Here is a 24,985-nt window from a genome sequence, read left to right as displayed (position 1 = left end):
ATTTTTCATATTATAATAATTTCTTATTTGTTATAATGCGTTAAACATTAAACAAATTATAATAAAGCAAATTGTCACTGCCTGTTAAAACAAAAAATCATATCTCATCGAAATCGTAAACATTTATGTCAAGGAGTAGAAGTATTTATAAATACTTTGAATTGTATACAATTCGAAATGTTAATTCTCTGTGAGTTCAATAGGTACAGTACCGAGCGTAATACGCTTCTCTAGTACTATGCTCAGTACTATACCAAAGTATTACATTTATAATCATTTAAGCATTAGGTTTAAGTAGTGTAAAAATTAAGTTAACATAAATTGCGGAAATTATTATATTGTTACACGAATACAGCCTTTTATTATTTTCGTCCTCTTAACAAATAAAAATGTGTTTTACAAAAAATATAAAGTAAAAAAAAAGAATTGAACAGTACTGCAATAACTATATTAATACAAATTGTTTAAAATGAAACAAAATGACTTACTAAAATTGGTGAAATCCACAGCATCTATTAATATCTTCAATAATTTTCCACTTTTTCCACTGACTTGAAGCACAAACAGTCATAAACATTTATGAACAGCTATTCAGGTTTCAGCATCACTCGTCCAAAATCAGATTCTACAATTTGAGTGTCTTTATTCCATTTGTTTTTGCCAATTATGCACATCTCCATTGACGTAACTAGTACCTTTTTCAAAGATAGGCCAGGTCCCCCATTATTAGAAACCTTCAAATTTTTAAAGTTTGGAAATCTGAAATTTTTGTTTTCTAAAATCTGGAAATGTGAAAATCTAAAATTTTGGAACTTAAAAAATTTTAGAATAAAGAGAGAAGCAATTTATGGGGCCAATTAATAGGGGGAGGGAGCAGCAGACCTGGCCCCTAACTAGTTATGTCAATGCACGTATCTAAATATTAACACTTTTATTTATAATTTAATATTGTTTTGAGAGTGTTAAATTTTAAACAAGAAATAGAAGGAAAGAGGAAGAAGTGTAACCACAAATATATTGCCAACATAGAAAAGTACTTTATTTGCGACTTATCAAAAAACGCTACTAAAACAATTTTGACAAGGAACTATATTATAGAGAGAACTGTAGTTTTTATGGACCCATTTAGTAGCATGTTTCATATAAATATTGTTCAAGGAACTTTAGGTTGTACAATACCATTGTTCTGAGGATTTGTATGTTGCGTTTGCTCTGCAGCTGTCTGTAACAGTCTTGTTCTACGTCTGGTATAATGTTGCCATAATAAAATCTGTTGATCATCTATAAATTTCGTACACTGAGAATTCACTACTTCTCTTCTAAAGTGTTCATATTGTAATAAGTCTAAGAAGTACAAGCACATAGGATATTTTAAATACTTTGCATATTCTGGTTCTTTCCAATATAATAAATATTTAAGATAGTTAATGAATGTTGAATCCTTGAAATATCCACGCTGTGCTAGAACTGTAATAAAATTTTTTAGTATTATTTTTAAAAGAGGTTTCAAATATATTATGATCTTCTTTGTGTATATACGTACAGTTTAAATAGTTTGGATTAGCAAGACACTGGACAAATTCTAACTCAACCTGAAATCTTAAGCGCTGCTGATCATCTGTTTCTGGGCCCCCTAAAAAAATAAATTATATTAGTATAAAGTTATAAAGTATAAGTCTCATGTCTCATATCACATCATAACATTTTATATCTTTTTATTAGTCTTGAAAAAATTATACCGCAATGATTATACTTAATTAATTTTTTCATTTATTTAACATTAACCTAAAATAAACATACAAAATACGTAAACAATACAAAACAGATAAAGAAGAAAATTATAACATTATTAAAAAATAAATACCGTTCATTCCAATGAAAGATGGTTTTCTGCCTTTCATGAGACCCGGAGGATCATCCAAACGGTTCATATTATGTACATTAATTCTTAGCGGTCGACTCTTTTCGACAAATCTAATTATAAAGTGTAACGTTTACAAAACCACCTCGTAAAATTTCGGTATACGCATCCAGGATTTTCGTATACATATTGAATCCTGTGACGTAAATTAATCATAGAGTACAGGAATATAACAAAAACAGAGAAAGCCTACGCTAGTTACTACCCTGGAACTTAAAATTGCACCCTCTGGCGGTAAAAATGGAAACTAAATTCATCACGATTTTTTATCTATAGTGAGGTATATAAGAGATACATGGAGTAAGGGTTGCAGGGATGTAGGGGATGCAATGATGTAAGGGATGCAGTAATGTAGGGGTTTACTTTAAACTAATCTTAATATTATAATTCATACTGTTTCACAAATGTAATGCCACAATACAGGTACATAATATATCTTCTAATTACAGATTAAAAGATTCCTAACTATGAGTACCTTAGTACAGTATCGATTAATTTAACTTTGTAATTATATTCTAAGCACCATATGGTCGAAAGAAATTTTAACAGTGGATACTAACGCCTAAATCAGAGCGATGAAAGGAATTAGATCAGAAAATGATTAAATTAGAAAGCGTCGCGATGCGTTCATGTCCGGTGAATGCCTCTTCCATTTCAGAAGTTGCTTTCATAATCCACCGGTGTTCCTCGTGAAAATTAATTAACGTTATAACAGTACGATCGCCATATCGATGGTTCGTGTTGTGGTAAGGTACCCCCCTTACCTCTCTTGGGCCTCTTTAACGCAGCTTGGTTATTTCATATTAATTCATGCTTTGCTGCCACTGCAATTATCCTCTTCTTACGCGATCCGGTCAGCTAAAAAGTACGCCACACTTCAAACGGAAACACACGTTCTCCTAGCGTTCTAACGGAAGCCTGTAACCAAGTGGTTATACTACTGATTAATTTGTGATATCAATTAAAAATCAACGGGATTCCGTGATTCCCTCAGTCTTCGTCAAGACTCCAAATCGTTCACTAGGAGAATCGCAGGTACTCTTGTAAGTAAAATGACTTTATGCATATGATTATTATAATAATATTTCAAGAAAATGTTACAATGCTAAAATATATTTACTGGGTCAAAATGCATTCGAGGGTTAGTATTTGAATCTTTTATTTATGTTTAGTTATTCGAGACATTTCCCGTGTGTAAATATATTTCAATATAACACAGTAGATCTACTGGGTCAAAATGATCCAGTTTCGTCGCACGAAGATTAACACGTTATTTATTTTTAAGTTTTCAAAACATGGTGTCCAAAAAGGTGGTACCAGCACCCTATCCCTATTCGATTGAGGAGGAGTTGAAGAAGAATCCGCAAATAAAAGTGTCGGATATAGAAATGCTAAGAGAATGGTGTGAGAAGCAACAACACTTACCCAAGATGTCGGATTTGATGCTGCTAATGTTTTTGCACAGTAATTACTTCAGCATGGAAGCAGCAAAAAACACGGTGGAAAGCTTTTTTACTATCAGGTCCCATGTTCCAGAGTTCTTCTCAAACAGGGATCCTCTGGGATCGAAGGAAGTTCGTCAGGCACTCAATACTGTGTAAGTTTATTTTTATATTTCACAGTTCAATAACTTAGTAATATCTATATCTGCTTTTTTCGTTCATGCAGAGCGGTTAGCGAATTATTGGGTGTCTCGAAAGAAGGTTACAAAGTACTCTTCGCTAAATTGGTGGATCCTGATCCATCGCATTATTCTTTCGACGATGTGACGAAATATTTTTTCATGGCATCCGATTTAATGGGACTGAGAAATGGCACCTGTGAAGGGTACATCTTTATCGGAGACTCGGCCAATGTGTCTCTGGGTCACGTGGGACGTATCAGCCCTATGGGAATTAAGAAATTGGTCATGTACGTTCAGGAGGCAATACCTGTTCGCTTGAAAGGGATACATTTTTTTAATACACCACAGGTGATGGATGTAATACTGAACATGGCGAAGCCTTTTATGAAGAAGGAACTGTGGAATATGGTAAGAATATAAAATGTTTGTTTGGATGCTGTGATTAAGTAACATTATTCAATAAACCTTACCATTTTTTTATACCGGTTGATTACGAGAGCAATAATTCATGAGTTTCTTGTATCTCGTATTTCCGATCGTTTTATGTAAAATTCCAATTATCTTATGGATTGGACTTTAGACGAAGCAATAATTTTCCGGTTTATAGAATGACAACGGAAAAATAATGAATAACATCTTGTAAAGTTGATTGCTTACTTCGTATGCCGAATGACGGATCATTTTAGCCTAGTATATAATATACACTCCGTGTACGAGGGTTAATTAACCTTTACTGCCTTAACCTGTGATCATTAATTTATTTTTCAGATTCATTTGCATTCATCATTGAAGACGTTGGAAGAATTTGTTTCTGTTGATATTCTGCCGAACGAAGTGGGTGGTAAAGGAGGACCGATATCGTCATTGCATGATAAACAGATAAAGGAAATCGACAGTAAACGAGAATGGTTCATCGAAGAGGAGAAATTGGCTCGGGTTGATGAGTCATTGCGTATCGGCAAGAGTAACATTGCGAATGACCTATTTGGTGTTGAAGGCACTTTCAAGAAGCTCGAAATAGATTAAGACTACTTTTTTAATAACATTTTTTATAAAGACATTGAAAACACTGGTATATGTATATTATTGTTATACTACTTTTAAATGTAATTTTTTACCTACCTGATTAAAATACGCACTAAAATCGCACACCTGAGTCGTGACTGTCCCATCTATAGTAATTCGTGCAGCTATAGGCGGGGTCGGATTAAGATTACTTTGGTTCAAGAATTGAAATTTATTCTAAAGCTGTGGGCACCCTCAGATCTCCATAATTCGATGTGGAGGAGATGTTGAAAAATATCCACCGTTCTTGTATCTCAAATGCACCCTCGTAACCAGACAACACACACTAACTGCAAAAGATATAAAATTTATTTTAGTATTTGTCCGAGTTTAAAAGTTCGCCTTTAGAAGACGAAGGTTCAATCAAAACTGAGACATACGTTTCGTGTTTGCTTTTAGCAACATTATACTGACAGTTGTATACATTTCTTTTTAATTCAACTTAGCAAGTGTTTTTCTTGTTATCATTATAAAATTTTCATGTCACTTCAGAACGAACCTATAATTTAATGCTTAACATTTTAATAACTAGTTTGTTAAGTGTCATGCTATACAAAATTGCAAGGTAATAACCCATTCCAAGATATTTTAAGAGTTGAACTGTGCTGGAATGACTATGGATTGCCAGTATTGTTCCAGCCGTCGACGCAATCGACAGGAAAAATTTTTCTTTGGTATTGCAGTGCTTTGTTTCTTTAAATTATAAGTGTCGTTTACAAAGAAAAAGAATTTTAAAAAAAATATTAATTTTAACAGCAATAATTTAAATTTAAATTTTGTCATTTTTATCTTCATTAAAGTTTCAACAACTTTCGAAATTGTAGGTGCCTATAGTAAGAATTATTCTAATTAACCATGGCTGTCGCTAAACCAGTGAAGTTTGAAGATTTGCTAAAAGAGAATCCAGAACTGAAAGAGGAGGATGTACAAATGTTGAGAGATTGGTGCAAGAAACAACCATATTTACCGCCAATAACCGACACTGAGTTGGCGACATTTTTGCATAGTAATTATTATCGTATGGAACCAACGAAAGCTACTATTGATACGTATTATACAGTGAGGACACACGTTCCCGAATTTTTTTCTAATAGAGATCCTTTGGGAAATAAAGATTTGAGAAAGTCCTTTCAGACAATGTGAGTATATAGAAAATTTCAAGACTATTTATAAATTTTTCAATAAATTGTATTAGATATTAAAGTCATCTTAGAGGCTTTAAAATAATCGAGCATAATAGAGATGAAGATGCTCTTTACCGTCATTATAATAATTTCTTGCTGGTATAATATGAAACATTGTAGGAAGAATACTGATATTAATATCAAGGACACTGCATGAATAACGTCACAATGATGTAAAATGTTACGGAACACTGTCCATCTTCACGATCATTATTTCTCTAATCCAGAATTATCTTCTTGCATATCACTTTAATTACTAGTTGCACGCACAAAACATCATGCTATATCTTTAACTCATGAAGTATGTCGTACCTTTAGATTAATCATTGTAAACTGTACGATTAACGCGGTAGTTAGATAGAGGGTCATTTTGATCCATAAAAATGTCATTGAACACTATTGTATACAAAATTTAAAATACATTTAACTCTCGATACACTCAAATCAGTTATGCATTAACCCTGCATTCGGCGTACGAATGTTAAATAATAATAATCTTGAATTGAAGAAAAATAAAGAAGTTTTGAATAATTCGGAATCATATTCACCGAAATTTTTTGGCCTTTTTCAGTACCATGCAAATATTGGATAAGAAAACGCCAGAAGGTTACTCGATTCTTTATGGAGCACTACGTGATCCAGAACCATCACATTACGTCTACAACGATGGAACTAAATTTCTCACCATGGTCGTAGATTTGTGGCTTTACATAGAGGGTACAACACCGGGTCATATAATTTTATTCGACATGAAAAATGTTGTATTTGGTCATGCTGCGCGGTTAAGTCCCATGGGATTGAAGAAGTATCTTTATTACTTGCAAGAAGGATTGCCAGTTCGTCTAAAAGGGCTCCATTTCATGAACATCACATCTGTGATGGATGTGATACTCAACATGATGAAGCCGTTCATGAAGAAAGAATTATTGGACATGGTAACATAATTTAATTATGAACTATTAATTTGATACTTTATCGATTAAATTCATTGTACATTTCAGCTTCACACACATACAAATTTGGAGACGTTGTCGAAATTCCTTCCTTTAGACGCACTTCCGAACGAAACCGGTGGAAAAGCGGGCCCAACGGCGCAGCTTCACGAAAAGACGATCAAAGCACTTGAAGCAAATCGTGATTGGTTTTTGCAAGACGAACAAACGAGACGTGTTAACGAATCGTTGAGAGCTGGCAAAGGGAAAACAGCTTCTGATCTTTTTGGTGTTGAAGGAACATTTAAAAAACTCGAAATCGATTAAATAAAAATAATTGTTGCAATAATTTATAAATACATCTGTATAAATGTTCTTCCATTTGTAATGTACGTTATTTGAACTTAACACTTTTATAAAAGAAAAGTTACACACGCAGTGAAAGGCATATCGATAAATGAAAATCTTGTCAACCGCTTATAAAGCTTATAATATTATAAATTTAGAATTTGTAACATATTATTTGTAATAAATCACATGGTTCATTTTTTCAAAGGGAAAAATAATTTTTTTCTCATCGTCAATGAAAAATAAATTTAAGAAATATGGTGAATGTAATGAAGTTTCTGATTTCAAAAGCCTTGTATAATTTCTATATTGATTTATATAATTTGGAATGCGAAGGAATGTCTATTACGTTCGAAGAAGAGCCAATGTTAAAACAGGCTTAACACGTATTGCCTCCACCTTTTCGTCGATTTCTTATATTTACTTTCACTGGTAGACACTGTTCTCTCAGTTTATGTCGGTTCGTGTTAAAGAAGGTGTCCACCTGCATGCACCATGAAGAATCTAATGGTAAGTATTTCGATTCCATAATAAATCTATTCGATAAAAAAAACTTTCTAATTAACATTTGGTATTAAATATTTGTACATATGTATAATGAAAACTAATATCAAAGTCTTAATATATAAAAAATATAAGAATACAATAAAAAGATGAAAATATGAAGATATTCTAAGATCATAGATTTTCAATTTGGATCCAATTAAGTATTTCTAGATGATTCGATCACGATATTTAATTGGATTGAAATGTTTCTAAATTAGATCGCAATCGTTCTGATAAGCCCCTGCCTGGGGGATGTATCGCATATTTTGTCAGAATACTCGACAACGACCACTACCACACCTCCACCGCCTCCTAGACCTTACAGCTTCAAATACCAAGCAGGACGCTATCCTGGAAAGGTGGATAGGGTTCATCAAGAACGTGGAGATGGCGCTGGGCATGTTCAAGGTAATCACAGAATATCCAATGTTAAAGTAATTTAATAAAAGATTGATTTTAACTTATTGTCATTGGCATAATTATGATTTTTTCTCAGGTGGGCCAGGTCACTTAGAAATTCTGAAATTTTAAAGTTTTGAGATTTTACAATTTTCAAATTGGAATTTCGAAATTTTAGAATGATAAGGGGACCACAATTTTATTGCTCATTCTGACCCTCGCATAGTTACGCCAATACTCATTATCAACGCTATCCAAATTTCTAAATGGACCAGTATCTTTGCAGGTGCTTATTCCTTCATTGATCCCAAGCATAAAGTACGGACAGTACACTACACCGCCGACGAAACTGGATTTCATGCATCCTTGATAAATTACGAGGACACGGTTGCTCAACCGGTCGATTCCGAAGCAGTGAGGCTCGGTAAGGAGAAACACTTTCGACTTTATCAGAAGATAGCCGAAGCAAATGCCCACAGTGTTCCAACAAATCTTCCAAAGGTAATCTTGGAAACAGAATAATTTTCTAATGTAAATTGCATTAATTTCATATTCATGTATACATTGATGTACTTCAATTCTGCATGTTTAACATTTTGCTTCGCTAATTAATTATTGTATTAACCATATGTTAGTATGTAATAGAAAGAGAACGCTGCACAAGGATTCCTTGCGTTCTTGTCTATTCACGCATGCGCAGCCGCTTGTACAGTAAGAAATACAAAAGTCTTACAATTCCTGATATTTACATTTTCTTAATAAAATACAAATTACATAATTAAAAAATTTAATCTATATTCCACAGATAGTTTGAAACAGTAGCTTTCACTTAATGATCGAGTGTGTTGTTTTGCAGGATTCCGTGAGCGTGGGGAGAGCGAAGGACAGGCATATTCAACTCTATCAGAAGATTGCCGAGGAACATGCTGCAATTGCAGCTCAAAGAGAAGCCGAACAATTAGCTTACGAGGCTACCTCTGTTGTAAATGATGTAAATCCGGACCACGTGTATTAACCTTGCTACATAAGCTAAAATATGCAGTTGCGTTTTAATCTAGTATTAAAAACTCTATATATATTTTATTACAAATTCAAGAGACTCAATATTAATGAGCAATTAGGTTTTTAACGAAGCAAATAATATTTGAAGAGATCGTTTTCTTTAACTGCGTACAGTGTTATGTACAGAAATAATATTCTATATTGAACTATGTAAGATGTTTTTATTATAACAAGAAGTATCCTACTTTTTAAAAAATAAAATTCAAGAAATGGAAATGATGTTTGATGGTTGAATATATTAGGTGTATATACAGGGTGTTCGACAACAGGTGGGCAAAATTTTAAGGGGTGATTCTAGGGATCAAAATAAGACGAAAATCAAGAATAACGAAATAGTGTTTGCGGCTTTGTTTTCCAGTAATTAACGTTTAAACATTCGAGTAAAAAGCGCCTGAAACCTGCAACCCGCTCTGCATCGACGACTGAACATCAGGTCAGCAGGGGTCGGTAGAGTCATAACCAAGAAGTTTCTACTATTCAACGATTCTTGGCTATGACTGTACCTTCCCCTGTTGACTTGACGAACTAAAAAATTACTATAGTTATACGTTCTATATGGTAATATTGCAATCCCGAAAATACTTTTCTGAATTTAAACTATTGTTTCCCAATTAAAAAATATATAAATCTTTTTATAGTAGCTCTTAGCTTGATATCGCTTTCTAAAAGTTATCTTCAGAAAACGATATCAATTACCAGGTCACACCACGTGGAGGTGGCTACGTTAGTGACCCACCCTAAAATCATAAGAACGTGAAACCATTCAAAACAGACAACATAAAATAAAAATTTAAGCAATACAATCTTGAAATAGAAAATAAAATTAACATCGTAATATCAGAAACAATTGAGAAAATAATAATAATTTAACAATAAAATGCTGTAACGGAAAACATAATTATTAGGATTAGATATACAATAACGTGAAGCCATACAAAACAGACAAACTAAAATAAAAATTTAAACAATACAATCTTGAAATAGGAAATAGAATTAACATCCTAATATCAGAAACAATTGAGAAAATAACAATTCAACAATAAAATGCTGAAATAGAAAATATAATTAACATCATCATTTCTGTAACAATTAACAAAATAACAAGATAACAATTCAACAATAAAATGCTGAAATAGAAAATATAATTAACATCCTAATATCAGAAACAATTGAGAAAATAACAATTCAACAATAAAATGCTGAAATAGAAAATATAATCAACATCATAATTTCTGTAAGAATTAACAAAATAACAATTCAACAATAAAATGCTGAAATAGAAAATATAATTAACATCATAATTTCGATTACAATTGAAATGAAAAATGCTGAAATAGAATATATAATTAACATCATAATTTCGATTACAACTGAAATGAAAAATGCTGAAACAGAATATATAATTACCATTACAATCTCAGGGTAGGTTTTAAATAAATAGAACATAATTAAAATAAGAACATGAAATATAATTGATGTGCAAATCAATAAGAAAAGAATAATTTATTTCAATAAAGCAATAAACGAAAATGAAATAGCGGAAATAAAATCGCGAGTTGACCATTCAACGAGCTGGGTATTGAACTCGTAAAATGTCGAGTTCAATACGTCCTGGACGGTATTATTCATACCGTTCAAGGAAAAACACAAAAAATGAAAAAACAAATTAGCGAGCATAGTGACAGAATGACTGTCCATCCGAAGATGGAGAGCCATTAGTAGTTCCCCTCTTCTGGGCAAATTTTGCCGGGGCTCTTCAGCATATAGCCTCTTCTTTCTTCGGCAATAGCCTCACAAAAATCACTCGCGAAAATTTTACGTTTGCTCAGACATTTGTAAAAACGTAACACGTAAACGAGCAACGATCCCTTGAATCGCTACTCGCATACCTGCACAATTTTTGCAAATGTCCAAGCACAAAACACTTTTTAATTTCACTTCACTTCACTGCACTTTCACTTTAATACTTCATTTTTGTAATCGGGTCTAGTACCACGACTACGACTTACAAACTAATAAGGCTTGGCCTTGAAAAAATCAAGAGAGAATGCTAAATTAATTAATTGATAAATTAATTAAATTGCATTTTCATCTTTTCTCTTGATTTTTGGTTTCCCAACCCCAGATACAAGCTTCTCACGTATTAGAGGAGAATACGAAGAGAAACATGAAAGCTTGCTCTGGCCCTGCCTACTTATAAACTAAACTCAATCACACCAGAAGTAAACTACCTGCCTGCCTATCGCTATATTTAAAAAAGGGCAAAAATCATTCTCACAAAAATTCACTCCACGGTTCTCATACAACCACCCGGGTGCAAAAATGCCTACACCTAGAGAGAACGTCCCGGGACGCCTCCGACACCCGAGTTCAATTCAACTTTCACACTCTAATAAAATCATACCTTTTTGCTGAAATCGACTGACAAATAATAGTGAACATTATACTAAAGTAATACAATTCATTTTCGTATTCTATTGAATTATCTAATGTAAAAATTTTTCAATTTATTCTTGATAAGTATTTTGTAATGTTATAGTAAGTTAAGATTGTTAATAAACGATACAAATCCCACATCCTAACCACACACACACATGTGGAACTTCTATCGTGGTTCACTATTGGTTCACTACTTTTGTCAGTCGCCAAAATATATTACACTTAAAACTAAACCTTGTCCACCGCCCTCCACCCACGCGAGTACATCTAAGTACCCGAATGAGCTTTGGGCATAAAAATGAACAAGGCCAAAGGTATTTTCACCTACCAGTTTTCTTCATGTGTGCTGAAATGCCTAAGCTAAAACGTATGATTAGCAAAAACTAAAGATGATATTCTCACTTTATTAAAAGTAAGAATATCGGCGAAATTTCACGGCTCCGATTTAGTATATGGGCTGGCCCCCCAGGGGGTTTTATTTTTAATAAAAGTGACTCGACTTTGCAAACATAAAGCTTGAAGAGCAAATAGAAAAGCAAAAAAGCAAAACAGAAAAGCGAACAGAAAAGCAAAATTGAGCAACTGTGACATAAAACATGGTGCACTGCTAATATCAGTTGGCAACGGAGGTTCTTAGGCCCCCTGGACTTGCGCCCTACGCTACATACCACCCACCCCGCCTGGACGTCGTAACGCCAGGACAGGATGCACCCCTTCGCTAAGAGCGCTACCCGCCCGTCCAACACGTTGCATCCAACGGTGTCAGATTGACGGACGCCCATAGTATAGACAAAAGGACTACAGTTTAGAATATGGTAACATATTTTCATATGTTCCGTATTCTAAAGCTGCGCCTGCAAAGGCCTAGTAATGCATGGGTTTATCTCCCATGAGATGGTGTTTCACGGTCTTATGCCGCGGAATCCTTGTAACTAATTTGATTAAATAAATAAAATATTGGATTGAGTTTAAAAACCAAAAGGATTCCCACTAAATACTAGTCAGTGCATTGTCATATTTACTCTCGCGTTGGAAATTTTTCGCAACACTAATCAAAATAGAAAATCCTGATCTAAAATCATGACTAGTACATAAACCTCTAACAGGCTAATATTTCACTATACTGATGAATGATGAGTGTGAATGATGAGTGTTTAGGGTCGAGAACCGTGAACGTGACAGAATGAATTTCAAGTACGAAAGAAAACCTATATAGAATGCTTGAAGAGCAAATACTGAAAAGCAAAATAGAGCAACTATGACGCAAAAATGGTGCACTTCTAATATCGGCTGGCAACGGAGGTTTTCGGGCCCCCTGGACTTACGCCCGACGCTACATACCACCCACCCCGCCTAGGAAAGGATGCACCCCTTCGCTAAGAGCGCTACCCGTCCGTCCAACACGTTGCATCCAACGTGTCAGATTGACGGACGCCCATAGTATAGGCAAAAGGACTGCAGTTTATTAAATGGAACATATGGATGTGCGCCACATCCTAAACTGCGCCTTGAAAGGCCTAGTAATGCATGGTTTTATCTCCCATGAGATGGTGTTCACGGTCTTATGCCGCGGAATCCTTGTAACTAATTTAATTAATTAAATAAGACATTGAGTTTCAAAACCAAAAGGATTCCCACCGAATACTAGTAAGTGCACTGTCATAGCTACTCTCGCGCTGGAAATTTTTCGCAACACTAATTAAAATAGAAAATCCTGATCTAGCAACATGACTAAAGGGGAGCTTTAAATTATGCTTGAAGAGCAAATACTGAAAAGCAAAATTGAGCAAATATGACTCAAACATTCGTCCACTGCTAATATCAGCTGGCAACGGAGGTTCTTAGGCCCCCTGGACTTACGCCCGACGCTACATACCACCCACCCCGCCTGTTTAAGGCTCTAGGCCCAGGCAGAGTGCACCCCTTCGCTAAGAGCGCTACCCATCCATCGAACACGTTGCATCCAACGTGTTCGAGTGATGGACGCTCATAGTATAGGCAAAAGGACTTTAAGACAGCTTAGCGTATGGGATGCAACATACTTAAATGTTCCGTACTCTATGGCTGTGCCTGAAAAGGCCTAGTAATGCATGGTTTTATCTCCCATGAGGTGGTGTTCACGGTCTTATGCCGCGGAATCCTTGTAACTAATTTTATCACATAAAAACCAAAAGGATTCCCACCGAATACTAGTCAGTGTATAGTCATATTTACTTTCGCGCCGGAAATTTTTCGCAACACTACTTAAACTTGAAAATTCTAACGGGGTAATATTTACCCTCGCGTTGAAAATTTTTCGCAACACTACTTAAACTTGATAATCCTAACGGGGTAATATTTACTCTTGCGTTGACAATTTTTCGCAACACTACTTAAACTAGAAAATCCTAACGGGGTAATATTTACTCTCGCGTTGAAAATTTTTCGCAACACTACTTTAACTTGCAAATCCTAACGGGGTAATATTTCACTACACAAGGGTATGCGGGTGGATAAACGATTATGTGATAGAGTTCATGAGGCTGAAGTGCGAATGATGAGTGTTTAGGGTCGAGAACCGTGAACGTGACAGAATGAATTTCAAGTTCGAAAGGGGAACTTTATACAATGCTTGAAGAGCAAATACTGAAAAGCAAAATTGAGCAACTACGACGCAAACATGGTGCACTGCTAATATCAGCTGGCAACGGAGGTTCTTAGGCCCCCTGGACTTGCGCCCGACGCTACATACCACCCACCCCGCCTGGACGTCGTAACGCCAGGACAGGATGCACCCCTTCGCTAAGAGCGCTACCCGCCCGTCCAACACGTTGCATCCAACGGTGTCAGATTGACGGACGCCCATAGTATAGACAAAAGGACTACAGTTTAGAATATGGTAACATATTTTCATATGTTCCGTATTCTAAAGCTGCGCCTGCAAAGGCCTAGTAATGCATGGGTTTATCTCCCATGAGATGGTGTTTCACGGTCTTATGCCGCGGAATCCTTGTAACTAATTTGATTAAATAAATAATACATTGGATTGAGTTTAAAAACCAAAAGGATTCCCACCGAATACTAGTCAGTGCATAGTCGTATTTACTCTCGCGTTCGAAATTTTTCGCAAAACTAATTAAACCTGAAAATCCTGATCTAGAAACATGATTGGTACATTAATATCTAACGGGGTAATATTTCACTACACTAGGGTATGAAGGTGGGTAAATGATTATGTGATAGAGTTCGTGAGGCTGAAGTGTGAATGATGAGTGTTTAGGGTCGAGAACCGTGAACGTGACAGAATGAATTTGAAGTACGAACGAAGAGCTTTCTACAATGCTTGAAGAGCAAATACTGAAAAGCAAAATAGAGCAACTATGACGCAAAAATGGTGCACTTCTAATATCGGCTGGCAACGGAGGTTTTCGGGCCCCCTGGACTTACGCCCGACGCTACATACCACCCACCCCGCCTAGAACAGGGTGCACCCCTTCGCTAAGAGCGCTACCCGCCCGTCCAACACGTTGCATCCAACGTGTCAGATTGACGGACGCCCATAGTATAGACAAAAGGACTGCAGTTTATTAAATGGAACCTATGGATGGGCGCCACATCCTAAACTGCACCTTGAAAGGCCTAGTAATGCATGGGTATATCTCCCAGAGATGGTGTTCACGGTCTTATGCCGCGGAATCCTTGTAACTAATTTAATTAATTAAATAAGACATTGAGTTTAAAAACCAAAAGGATTCCCACCGAATACTAGTAAGTGCATTGTCATAGTTACTCTCGCGCTGGAAATTTTTCGCAACACTAATTAAAATAGAAATTCCTGATCTAGCAACATGACTAAAGGGGAACTTTAAATTATGCTTGAAGAGCAAATACTGAAAAGCAAAATTGAGCAAATATGGCTCAAACATTCGTCCACTGCTAATATCAGCTGGCAACGGAGGTTCTTAGGCCCCCTGGACTTACGCCCGACGCTACATACCACCCACCCCGCCTGTTTAAGGCTCTAGGCCCAGGCAGGGTGCACCCCTTCGCTAAGAGCGCTACCCATCCATCGAACACGTTGCATCCAACGTGTTCGAGTGATGGACGCTCATAGTATAGGCAAAAGGACTTTAAGACAGCTTAGCGTATGGGATGCAACATACTTAAATGTTCCGTACTCTATGGCTGTGCCTGAAAAGGCCTAGTAATGCATGGTTTTGTCTCCCATGAGGTGGTGTTCACGGTCTTATGCCGCGGAATCTTTGTAACTAATTTTATCAAATAAAAACCAAAAGGATTCCCACCGAATACTAGTCAGTGTATAGTCATATTTACTCTCGCGCCGGAAATATTTCGCAACACTACTTGAACTTGAAAATTCTAACGGGGTAATATTTACTCTCGCGTTGAAAATTTTTCGCAACACTATTTAAACTTGAAAATTTTTCGCAACACTACTTTAACTTGAAAATCCTAACGGGGTAATATTTCACTACACAACGGTATGCAGGTGGATAAATGATTATGTGATAGAGTTCGTGAGTATGAAGTGCGAATGATGAGTATTTAGGACCGAGAATCGTAAACGTGACCACCCCCTTTGGGGGGGCCAACCCATATACTAAACTGATGCCAATTTCACGAGTAAAATCGGAAAAACGTTTCAATTTCAAGAGCGATTTCGTTATCAAAGTAAGTAGTTATAATAATAAATAGTATTCATGCTTATTACTTTGATATCGAAATCCGCTCATCGCGAAATAAATTCTTGTACATATAAAAAAGAAAGTGTATTGTGAAGTCGGAGGGTCATCCGACTTCTCTACATTTTTAAACTCGAAATCTATATATGTAAATATGTACAAGAAAACCCTATCCTGAGCTAAGGCATAAAATACACAAAAAAGCAATTTGCACGATTATCATTGTATAAAATGATACAGTGATATTCGTGGGTCACTATGCTCGCTCAAAAAATAAAAATTACAACCAATTCCCGTGTCGCTACGGACCATTCGTCCTACGACATGATGGGAACCGGAGGAACTTTAAAGCATGCGACTCACCGATCGTTGACTTGCACCACTGCAATCGCCACGCATCTTATTGTTAGATTGATCCATAGCTCGCCTGTTGGCTCGTCAAAGAAACGGTATCCCCACTGGCCAAATCACTCATCTGAAAGCATAAAAATTACGATTCTTGAACGATATATGTTTTCTCTCAATTTGTTGTAGTTAATATGCTAATACATAGGATAATTCAAAAATATGCATGCAAAACTATATGGGAATAACTACACCTTAAAACACGGTAAAACACATGCAAATACATCCCAAAACACTCGAAGACCAAAACCATAGAACACTATAAAATATTTGCAAAATTATAGTAAAACACATAGGGTACCAATCCATAAAACCTACTAATAAATCCGTATAAATATGTCAAAACACAAAGGGTACTACTCCATAAAACCCACTAATAAATCCGTATAAATATGCCAAAACACATAGGGTACCACTCCATAAAACCCACTAATAAATCCGTAAATATATGCCAAAGCACAAAGGAAACCACACCATAAAACATAATAAAGCACATGCAGGTACATGGGGTACCACACCACACAGCACACTAATGCACTTGTATAAAAATGTCAGAACACATGGGTGACCACACCATAAGACGCACTAATATATCCGTATAAATATTCCAAAACACAAGGGAAACACTATAGGAAACACCATAGCCACACATAGAAACACTTATGGTAACACACTGATAAATCCATGCACGAATATCCATAGTGTCAACCCGTACCGGTATATGTTTGGCACCTCCATCCGTATCCTTCGGCGGTCGCGATAAGACTGACTAGATTTGACCTTCCTCCAGGTCGCGCGCGAACCGGCGCGCGGCGCGCGCAATCAAGCATGACGTTCCGCTTCACCGGTTCCGCAGATTTAAATATTTCTATCTGATAATTGTTAATATTTGTTTAATTATTATTTTATATTTTACAATTGTTTATTAATCAAATTATTGTTATATCTATTTAAATTGTTTATTTCTTTACATATCCGCGTGGGTATATTGCAAAATTTTGTTTAATTATTCTATTAAAAATTATTTAATTATTATGTTTAATTTTACAATTGTTTATTAATGAAACGAACGAACTGCGCCCTACAGAATGAACGAGAAACTAAATTTCTGGTCTGTTTTACCTTTTTGACGTCTTTTGCGAGTGAAAAATCAACGAAATCGTAGTTTTCGGTTTTTGTCTAAACGAAAGCTTGTACACCATCCCCTGGGTGCTCGTTTTGCTCTATCCGACCCAAAGAATGGCGCTCTGGTCTCTATTTGGACATTCATTTCGCAAAAATGTTTATATTACAAATAAATTAATGCAGGTGAGTCCGATCCGCCATTTTCTTGACTGTGGACTTTATAACTTTTTGACGATTTGGGTGAAATAAGGACCAGAGCGCCATTCTTTAGGGCCTTCTGGACACGTCCCTCAAATTTTTTTGCATTCTGTTTAGAAATGACGACGAAAACCGAAAACTCGCGTCTAGGGATTTTTCTAGGGACTGTCGGTAAAGTTTTCGACGCTCGCATCGCGTTAAGTTAGTTACTAATCACTATAGATTTCCGGAAAGAAAATGGCGGGAAATTTCAAAATCCCAAGTTTGAATATATTAATATTAACATAAATTAAAAAAAAAATTAATATAATTTTTAATTTTTATTATAAAATTTACTATATAAGTAGAAAATATTCGTGATGAAATAAATATTATATAATATTTTTCTAAGTAAATGTTTATATGCGAGTAGTGGGGTTTTTTTTTTAGAACAGCATATTCTCTAGGAAGATTTATCATATTGGCGACAAATAGTACTTATTTCTCAGTTTACTTCAGAGCATTCGAAACCATTTAAGAAGGTAGTAATTGCGTTTTATATTTTCCTCAAAACCAATCATAATGTCAAGAAAACGCAAATTATTAAGTATAAGTGAAAGGTGTCGTATTTGTCTCGTTGAACATGGTTGCATGAGTAATTTATTCGATGAAAATGTGCAATCAAAACTAGATGATCTAAGTAAATGCACTTCCATCAATGTATGTATACACTACTATTTTAACATAAAGATTTACTTATATGTGTTTTTTTATCATACAAATTTGAAAATTATTTTTATAGATTAAGGATGAAAATGGTTTGCCGGATATTATTTGCCATACATGTCTTTATAAATTAGATATGTGGAATGAATTCAAAGAGCAATTCATAAGATCCAATCAAATGCTATTGAGTCAATTAGAAATTGTTGAAACTTCAAATGATAAGGTGAGAATAAAAAATTAAAAGATTTAATTTGCTATAAAAATTAGGCTGTGAAAATATTTTTTAATTTCATATAAAAATATTTGCTTATGTGTACACAATAACCTTTTATACTTTTATAACAGAATTCAGAATTAAAGAAAGCACATGGCGATTTAGATCAAAGTGGAGAAAACAGTCTCTCTGATGCTTCTGATAAGGTATCAATATCACTACCAATATATGTACCAATAAATAACCTGATTTCTCTCATGAATGATTTAAACTATTTACAAAAATATTTTTTCCAGAAGAAATCAAAATCAGAAGTCCCTCCACTGATACCGCTAGACTTTGCAAACAAAGATAGTGTAGTTGATCAAATAATGCTCAATGAGATGTACATATCAGAAGATGATGTCACATCATCTAAAGATTCCTCACAGAGAGCTCATGACAAAGATAACGTAGAAGCAAAGTCATCCCAGGTTTTGAGTAAGGTTAAAATCTTTATGGCAAGGCGTAACAGAACATTGGAACAAAGGAAGGCATCAACACAGAGATGGGTTGAGAGGAAAAAAGCTCTTTTAGCTGCAACAGGAGAAAGTGTTTCAGACACAGATTCCATGACATCGGATGATATTCAATTGACACCAGTGCAGAAAGCAAGAGCAAAAACAAATTTGGATAAAGAAACTGAGAAGCAGAAGAGATTAGCAAGAGCTCTAAAGAATTTAGAAATTGATATGATAGATAACTGCAGTATAAAAAATAAAGATGGTTTTATGAGTATGGACACTGATTCTGATACACGCAGAACACGGTCCTTCAAAGATGTTAATTCTGATGCTTCATGTAAAAATAATTCCTTAAAAGGGGAGGTGAAAAATGATTCCAAGGAGAAGGAAAATTCTCCGAGAGTAATGTCATTGAAGATAGGCGAAATAGAAATCGCCGAAGATTCATTCAAGTCCTCTTCATTGAAATCAGAATTGAAGATTGGAGGTACTACATATATTGTTACTTCTACGCTCACAGAGTCTCATTACCTAAACAAAGCAAATCTGAACAGTCTCTTAAAGGAATGCAAAAATGGAAGTAGTGAACAGAATCTTAGAGAGAAGAATACTGATATCATTGATGCTGTGCAGCTTCGTAGAATAAATCCAATTCCAACAGATTCCACTGATAAAAAGTGTATTGAAAGGTGCTTGAATATTGAAATAGAAGGAACAGAAATAGAAGTCTTAAAAAGGGTACAAGTTGAATTGGCAGATTTCGTAAAGAAAGAAATGAAACAGAGATTAATTGGTACGAATATTGATAAGAAAACAAGGAACATTTGCCAAAATTCACATAACACTTTAGACCAGCAATTGAAGAGTATTGTAGAAAAAACTATAAAGAAAAATTTTGAATCTTCCGTGATGAGAAGCTGTGATGCTCCTCAGACTCCTGGGAGGGTTTCGCCCACATTTATACAGGAAGTAATGAATTCTCAAAAATACCAACCAAAAGTTGTGTTGAAACGTTTAGATATAACGAAAGAAAGTAAGCAACGCAATATCAATAACATGCACCTTGCAATAAAACGTACAGTTAAGGGTAAGCTTGGTGGACCATTCAGTATGGTTTCACATAAGCGTCAGAGTGTTCCGCCGATAAGGTATAATGATTACAATACTTCTCCATTGGACTCTGATTCAAATTTATCAGAAGAAACAGGAACGTCTGGAATAGAAAATAATCATAATGTACAAAAATCACAAAATAGTAATGTGGCAAAGCACATTGAACAACTTAATGAACAGCGAATGGATCGGCAAGAAAATGTATGCAAAATAAATTCATCGAGCAGTGAAAAACATGTATGCGGTGTATGTCAAGAGTCATTTAATAATTACAATGATGCTGCGATTCATATTCGTACACACAAAACAGACACCATATCAAAATCCAATAAACATAAGATGATGCGATGTAAAAGATGTCATGAGATAGTAGAAGCGAGGTTTGTGAAGGCTCATATTTGTAAATCTACGAAACACGTACATAAATGTTACGTGTGTAATTCTACGTTCCGAACTGAGAAACTTTTGGTGCGTCATTTGGAAAGCCATGATCAGTCTGAATTTAATATAGAGAACATAACAAAAGGAGATTCTCAGAAGTTGAATGTATTAAATTCTAAATCTAAGAATCAAGTTTCGAAAGAAGAAAATAATATAAAATTGGATAAAGGATTGAAGGAAGATGCTATGTCAGAAAGCGAAAGGCCAAAGAAGACGTACACCTGTTTTGTATGCGATAAAATATTTACAGATGAAGAAATATTGAAAGACCATTTACAGAAACATTGTGATGACATGAGCGAAGGCGATCAGAGTCCTGGTAAAGAGCAGTACCAGTGTGCGATCTGTGGAGATTCTTTAGATTCTGAAGACGCTCTGGAAGCACACGTTGAAAAACATTTGTTCGACGAAGAAGATGATAATCCCAATCTCATTAACATCGCTAATGAAAATGAAAAATCGAAGGATGAAATTTATCAGTGTGTACAGTGTTCAGAGATATTCAATTCAGAAATGTTGTTAGAAATGCATATGCAAGCTCACGAAGAAGAAGTTGCGATAGCAGAATGGGAAAAGCAGGGAATAAAGACCTATGAGTTTCAATGCGTGATATGCGATGAACTTCTTGAAACCGAAGAAGATTTAACAGAACATTTAAATATACATAATAGTGATGGGCATGTTTGTCAGTTATGTGACAAACCGTTTTCAAGTTTAGAAGATTTACAGAATCATGTTGCGACACATTAATGCAATTTTGCAGTTCATTGAAAACATACAGATTGTATTAAGCAACATAATTGATATATTAATACGTTCGTGTATCATTTACTACTCTTTGATTTTGTATTTAAAAAGCATCTTTTTAAATTTAAATAATATGATACATGTAAATACCAGTATGTAAGTATATACAGGTTGTTCTCATTTTAGTTATTAAACTTTATTGCACTTACTTGATTTTGTATCTGCATATCTAGATAGGTATAGCTTACAATAGATAAACATAAAGATGGTATGTGAAGTATATACGAGGATTTTCTTTTTCATTTCAATAATAATTTTGTTATCATACAATGCTTTTTAGAATGAATTAGTTCTTCAATAATTTAATATTTCATATCTATATATGAGTATATTAAGTTGATGTATACATACATAATAAAACATTGTTTCCTGATAAATATAAATTAATTATGCATAAAGTACGGCTTTATTTTGAACAAAATACGAGTTGTAATATAAAATATGCTAGAGAATAGAATTGATAAATAAACATTCGTATATAAATCTTAATGTGTTTTGTTCTATGGAATCTAAATCATGTATATTACACACTATGCAAATAATATACATATTTTTTATACGACATAGTGTTTTATGTTAATTTTTTCCTTCTAACAACTTTATTGTGGTGTAATACCCCTGGGTATGGTATAATAGGGACCCCTGAACCGAGTTACGCCATTGTATACCTTAGTTTTTTCTTCTTTCAAATATAATCAGCGTTTCCAAAAAATGTCATCGATGCCTGATTTATTATGCAATATATCATACATATTCTATTTATTAAGTTATACATAATAAAATTTATACACAAACTAGAATCTATTTAACAACATTATTGGAATCGTGAACACTCTTTACAGAAAATAATTTGGAGGACTAATGATGTAAACAATTACAAAAATCAGTCGCTGGCTGAATTGTAAATGTTATTTTATATATATATATATATATATATATATATATATATATGTATATTCTACCATATTTACATAAATACTGTGTATAGTGACACGGTCGTTCATTCGTGAAGAATAACTAGTAATTTATATCACTATATTTATATATATTATATATATATATATCATTGAAAATTTGACTTTGTACGTATACAAGTCAACTTTTCTGAGCGCATCGCGAAAACAAAAAATATTTTTTGTATAAACAACATTTTTGTTAAAGCTGACTCTAACCATGTTTGAATTCATTTTTCATTGTATGTAAAACTATATAAATGCTTCACCCTTCGAATCATTTTTAAATCTACACAGTCCGTTTGGTTTCACAATTACTTCACAACACTGTTGTCTATTCACTAAACTTAAAGACATCTCTATACTAAATATTTTGAAAGCATGTAATTCGTGAAGGTACATTGATTATGAAAAAAAAAAAAAATTCATTTCAATACATCATTTTGCGCTTTCATTTCCATTCCTTAGGTCGTGATTATGGTTACTAGAAAAAGTGTAATGATTACATGAAATGACATATATCTAATTTTTATATAAAATTGTTTTTCATTTAACAAAGATATTATGATTTCATAACTGAAACAGTGCTTCAATGTAAAAAGATTATGTACAAAAAAGTACAATAATAATGACGCAAGTTATAAAACAAGATACAACTTTAATTAGAATTTATAAATTTTTAAAAACTTCATCCCTTACAAGTAAATTTTATACGTTATAGCCGTGATGCTTTATTTTTGATTAGAAACAAAAAAAAAAACGAGTTTGACAATTTTGGGTCCCAAATATATTATGTAGCTCTGTATAGTGCCAAGCATAGGAGATTTTCCCAGGGAAAACTTTACTTAATATTTTTAAAAATGTTATGTTTTGAAACTATAGAGATTTATTCATAATACGTGATAACTCTCAAGTGTAATAGATAGTGGTAAGGTTTCTTTCCCCCAGATCGTCATTTTTCCTAGGAAAGCCTCCCATGTTCGGTACTATACATTAAATTTTAATGTACGGATTTTTCGACGTTTCGCTTTCAAACATCATAAAATATCAACTTCATTGAACAATTGCAACTTTACATATCATTACGTTCTTAAATCTATTATATACAACGATACCATTCATGAAAGAACAGATTTGCAATAGTATCATTTGAATAACAATAAATTAAGTATACCTCTATCTCTCGCTCTCATAGCGTTCGCCCAATAATTTTGTTTATAGCAATAATGGTAATAATAATGAGTCGAAAAAACGTATGATTGTACATTATTCCGAAGTTTAACTTAATATACTCGTGTTATCCATCTTATTGTTTAGCGCTATATATATTTGATGGATATAGAGAACCCTAGCTATCTATGAGAAACCATTACTCCTAAGAGTAAAAGTTTCTTTTCACTTCTGAGGAAAAGAATAAGTCGTTTTTTCTCGTTTCAATGTTATCAACATTTCAATAATAATTTCATCGAACTGGAATGAAAGTATTTATCAGAGCCATTGGCGTGACCAGGATGGGCTAGGTTTCTCCAAAAATTTGGACTGACCATCCGTTGCATTTTGAAATTTGAACCTTATGATTATGAAAGTTTGGATTTTAGGATTTCAGAATTCCAAAAATTTCGAGCGACCTGTCCTACCCCATCCAAAAATCTTAGCTACGCCACTGATCAATGTTACAGATTAAGTCATTTTTTATGGGACTGAGGAGGGAGTACTCGAAATTATATTTCCGATGACTGTTGTATGACAATATCTTTGATATCAATGATTTACGCGTGTTTTAATAATATTTTAGAATATTAGTTACTCATAACATCGAACTGTTCAGATTTCTGTCTGTTTTAGCGATCATCATGTATCACACAAAAATGAATAATCTCTAATAAATATAGAGTCTCGTGCAACTCTCTTATCTAACAACATTTACAAATTTCAATGAAGGCGCTATTTCATAGAGAAATAAACAACAAAATAAGAATTCCTTTTTCTTGTTTTCGTTACGCGATACGTATTAAGTAACTAACAGTGTTTATGAAATTTGGCTTCACGTGATGATTTACTGAGACACGAGGTCTACGTAGTTTGCGGGATAAAGACCCACTCTACCATCTTTTCGTCCTTTACACCATCCTTGTTCATCTTCGTCTTCTAATTTTTCAAACATGTCACCTGTGAAAGAGTGTACAAAACATTCATTCTTTAACTATTTTATAGTTAAATATTCGCCATATTGCCGATTGTGCAAGTTTTCAGGCGGATGTTCATACACACTAGCAGAGCCGGTGCAAGAATTTTGCTACCCTGTGCAATAATATATTT

The 24,985-nt window shown here is 34.3% G+C and overlaps 5 protein-coding genes across 16 annotated transcripts in view; 3 read left to right on the top strand and 2 right to left on the bottom strand.

Annotated features, from left to right (window-relative positions):
- Positions 1-366: 366 nt before the first annotated feature.
- Positions 367-2,105, bottom strand: MED31 (mediator complex subunit 31). 5 transcript variants are annotated; one of them, XM_076688773.1, is made up of 4 exons: positions 1,865-2,105; positions 1,544-1,633; positions 1,180-1,467; positions 367-640 (listed from the first exon to the last, which is right to left on the bottom strand). In XM_076688773.1, exons 1-4 carry the CDS (start codon positions 1,929-1,931, stop codon positions 588-590), a joined length of 498 nt encoding a protein of 165 aa, XP_076544888.1. In that variant the 5' UTR covers positions 1,932-2,105; the 3' UTR covers positions 367-587. The 5 variants fall into 5 exon arrangements, with proteins under 5 accessions (XP_076544888.1, XP_034187349.1, XP_034187352.1 ...); XM_034331458.2 differs by having other exon boundaries at positions 367-625; positions 1,865-2,103; XM_034331461.2 differs by lacking the exon at positions 367-640 and adding an exon at positions 712-734 and having other exon boundaries at positions 1,865-2,102.
- Positions 2,106-2,727: 622 nt separating this feature from the next.
- LOC117607796 (uncharacterized) lies at positions 2,728-7,301 on the top strand. The gene is made up of 7 exons (XM_034331918.2): positions 2,728-2,964; positions 3,207-3,518; positions 3,590-3,953; positions 4,314-4,568; positions 5,460-5,749; positions 6,366-6,729; positions 6,796-7,301. The coding sequence occupies exons 2-7, from the start codon at positions 3,217-3,219 to the stop codon at positions 7,051-7,053; spliced, it is 1,833 nt and encodes a 610-aa protein (XP_034187809.2). The 5' UTR covers positions 2,728-2,964; positions 3,207-3,216; the 3' UTR covers positions 7,054-7,301.
- Positions 7,302-7,493: 192 nt separating this feature from the next.
- LOC117607587 (Cuticular protein 57A) lies at positions 7,494-9,254 on the top strand. The gene is made up of 4 exons (XM_034331457.2): positions 7,494-7,584; positions 7,839-8,028; positions 8,306-8,520; positions 8,876-9,254. The coding sequence occupies exons 1-4, from the start codon at positions 7,570-7,572 to the stop codon at positions 9,032-9,034; spliced, it is 579 nt and encodes a 192-aa protein (XP_034187348.1). The 5' UTR covers positions 7,494-7,569; the 3' UTR covers positions 9,035-9,254.
- A 9,108-nt stretch (positions 9,255-18,362) lies between these two features.
- LOC117607566 (uncharacterized) lies at positions 18,363-23,770 on the top strand. 2 transcript variants are annotated; one of them, XM_034331406.2, is made up of 4 exons: positions 18,363-18,629; positions 18,712-18,858; positions 18,981-19,055; positions 19,149-23,770. In XM_034331406.2, exons 1-4 carry the CDS (start codon positions 18,492-18,494, stop codon positions 21,654-21,656), a joined length of 2,868 nt encoding a protein of 955 aa, XP_034187297.2. In that variant the 5' UTR covers positions 18,363-18,491; the 3' UTR covers positions 21,657-23,770. The 2 variants fall into 2 exon arrangements, with proteins under 2 accessions (XP_034187297.2, XP_034187296.2); XM_034331405.2 differs by having other exon boundaries at positions 18,364-18,629; positions 19,146-23,770.
- The window catches only part of Synd (protein kinase C and casein kinase substrate in neurons protein Synd), a 32,310-nt gene continuing 30,396 nt past the window's right edge, over positions 23,072-24,985 (bottom strand). For all 7 annotated transcript variants that reach the window (XM_034331410.2, XM_034331409.2, XM_034331413.2 and 4 more), the window contains one exon: positions 23,072-24,835. In XM_034331410.2, the coding sequence (XP_034187301.1) occupies positions 24,723-24,835 (113 nt within the window). In that variant the 3' untranslated portion in view covers positions 23,072-24,722. The remainder of the gene's footprint in view (positions 24,836-24,985) is intronic.

This window comes from Osmia lignaria, chromosome 6, assembly GCF_051020975.1.
Source record: "Osmia lignaria lignaria isolate PbOS001 chromosome 6, iyOsmLign1, whole genome shotgun sequence".
Taxonomy (NCBI): Eukaryota; Metazoa; Arthropoda; class Insecta; order Hymenoptera; family Megachilidae; genus Osmia; species Osmia lignaria.
The sequence above is the reverse complement of the archived record's forward strand: the minus strand, read 5'-3'. Positions and strand labels throughout refer to the sequence as shown.

Bases quoted from the DNA above. Each gene is read 5' to 3' on its own strand.
- MED31 (XM_076688773.1), bottom strand. From the start codon at position 1,931: ATGAACCGTTTGGATGATCCTCCGGGTCTCATGAAAGGCAGAAAACCA. The intron at 1,468-1,543 runs GTACGTATATAC...ATTTTATTACAG, and splicing joins TAATCCAAACTATTTAAACT to TTCTAGCACAGCGTGGATAT. The intron at 641-1,179 runs GTATTGTACAAC...AATGGAATAAAG, and splicing joins TACAAATCCTCAGAACAATG to ACACTCAAATTGTAGAATCT.
- LOC117607796 (XM_034331918.2), top strand. From the start codon at position 3,217: ATGGTGTCCAAAAAGGTGGTACCAGCACCCTATCCCTATTCGATTGAG. The intron at 3,519-3,589 runs GTAAGTTTATTT...TCGTTCATGCAG, and splicing joins CGTCAGGCACTCAATACTGT to AGCGGTTAGCGAATTATTGG. The intron at 6,730-6,795 runs GTAACATAATTT...TGTACATTTCAG, and splicing joins AGAAAGAATTATTGGACATG to CTTCACACACATACAAATTT.
- LOC117607587 (XM_034331457.2), top strand. The intron at 8,029-8,305 runs GTAATCACAGAA...GTATCTTTGCAG, and splicing joins TGGCGCTGGGCATGTTCAAG to GTGCTTATTCCTTCATTGAT. The intron at 8,521-8,875 runs GTAATCTTGGAA...GTTGTTTTGCAG, and splicing joins TTCCAACAAATCTTCCAAAG to GATTCCGTGAGCGTGGGGAG.
- LOC117607566 (XM_034331405.2), top strand. From the start codon at position 18,492: ATGTCAAGAAAACGCAAATTATTAAGTATAAGTGAAAGGTGTCGTATT. The intron at 18,859-18,980 runs GTGAGAATAAAA...CTTTTATAACAG, and splicing joins TTGAAACTTCAAATGATAAG to AATTCAGAATTAAAGAAAGC. The intron at 19,056-19,145 runs GTATCAATATCA...TATTTTTTCCAG, and splicing joins TCTCTGATGCTTCTGATAAG to AAGAAATCAAAATCAGAAGT.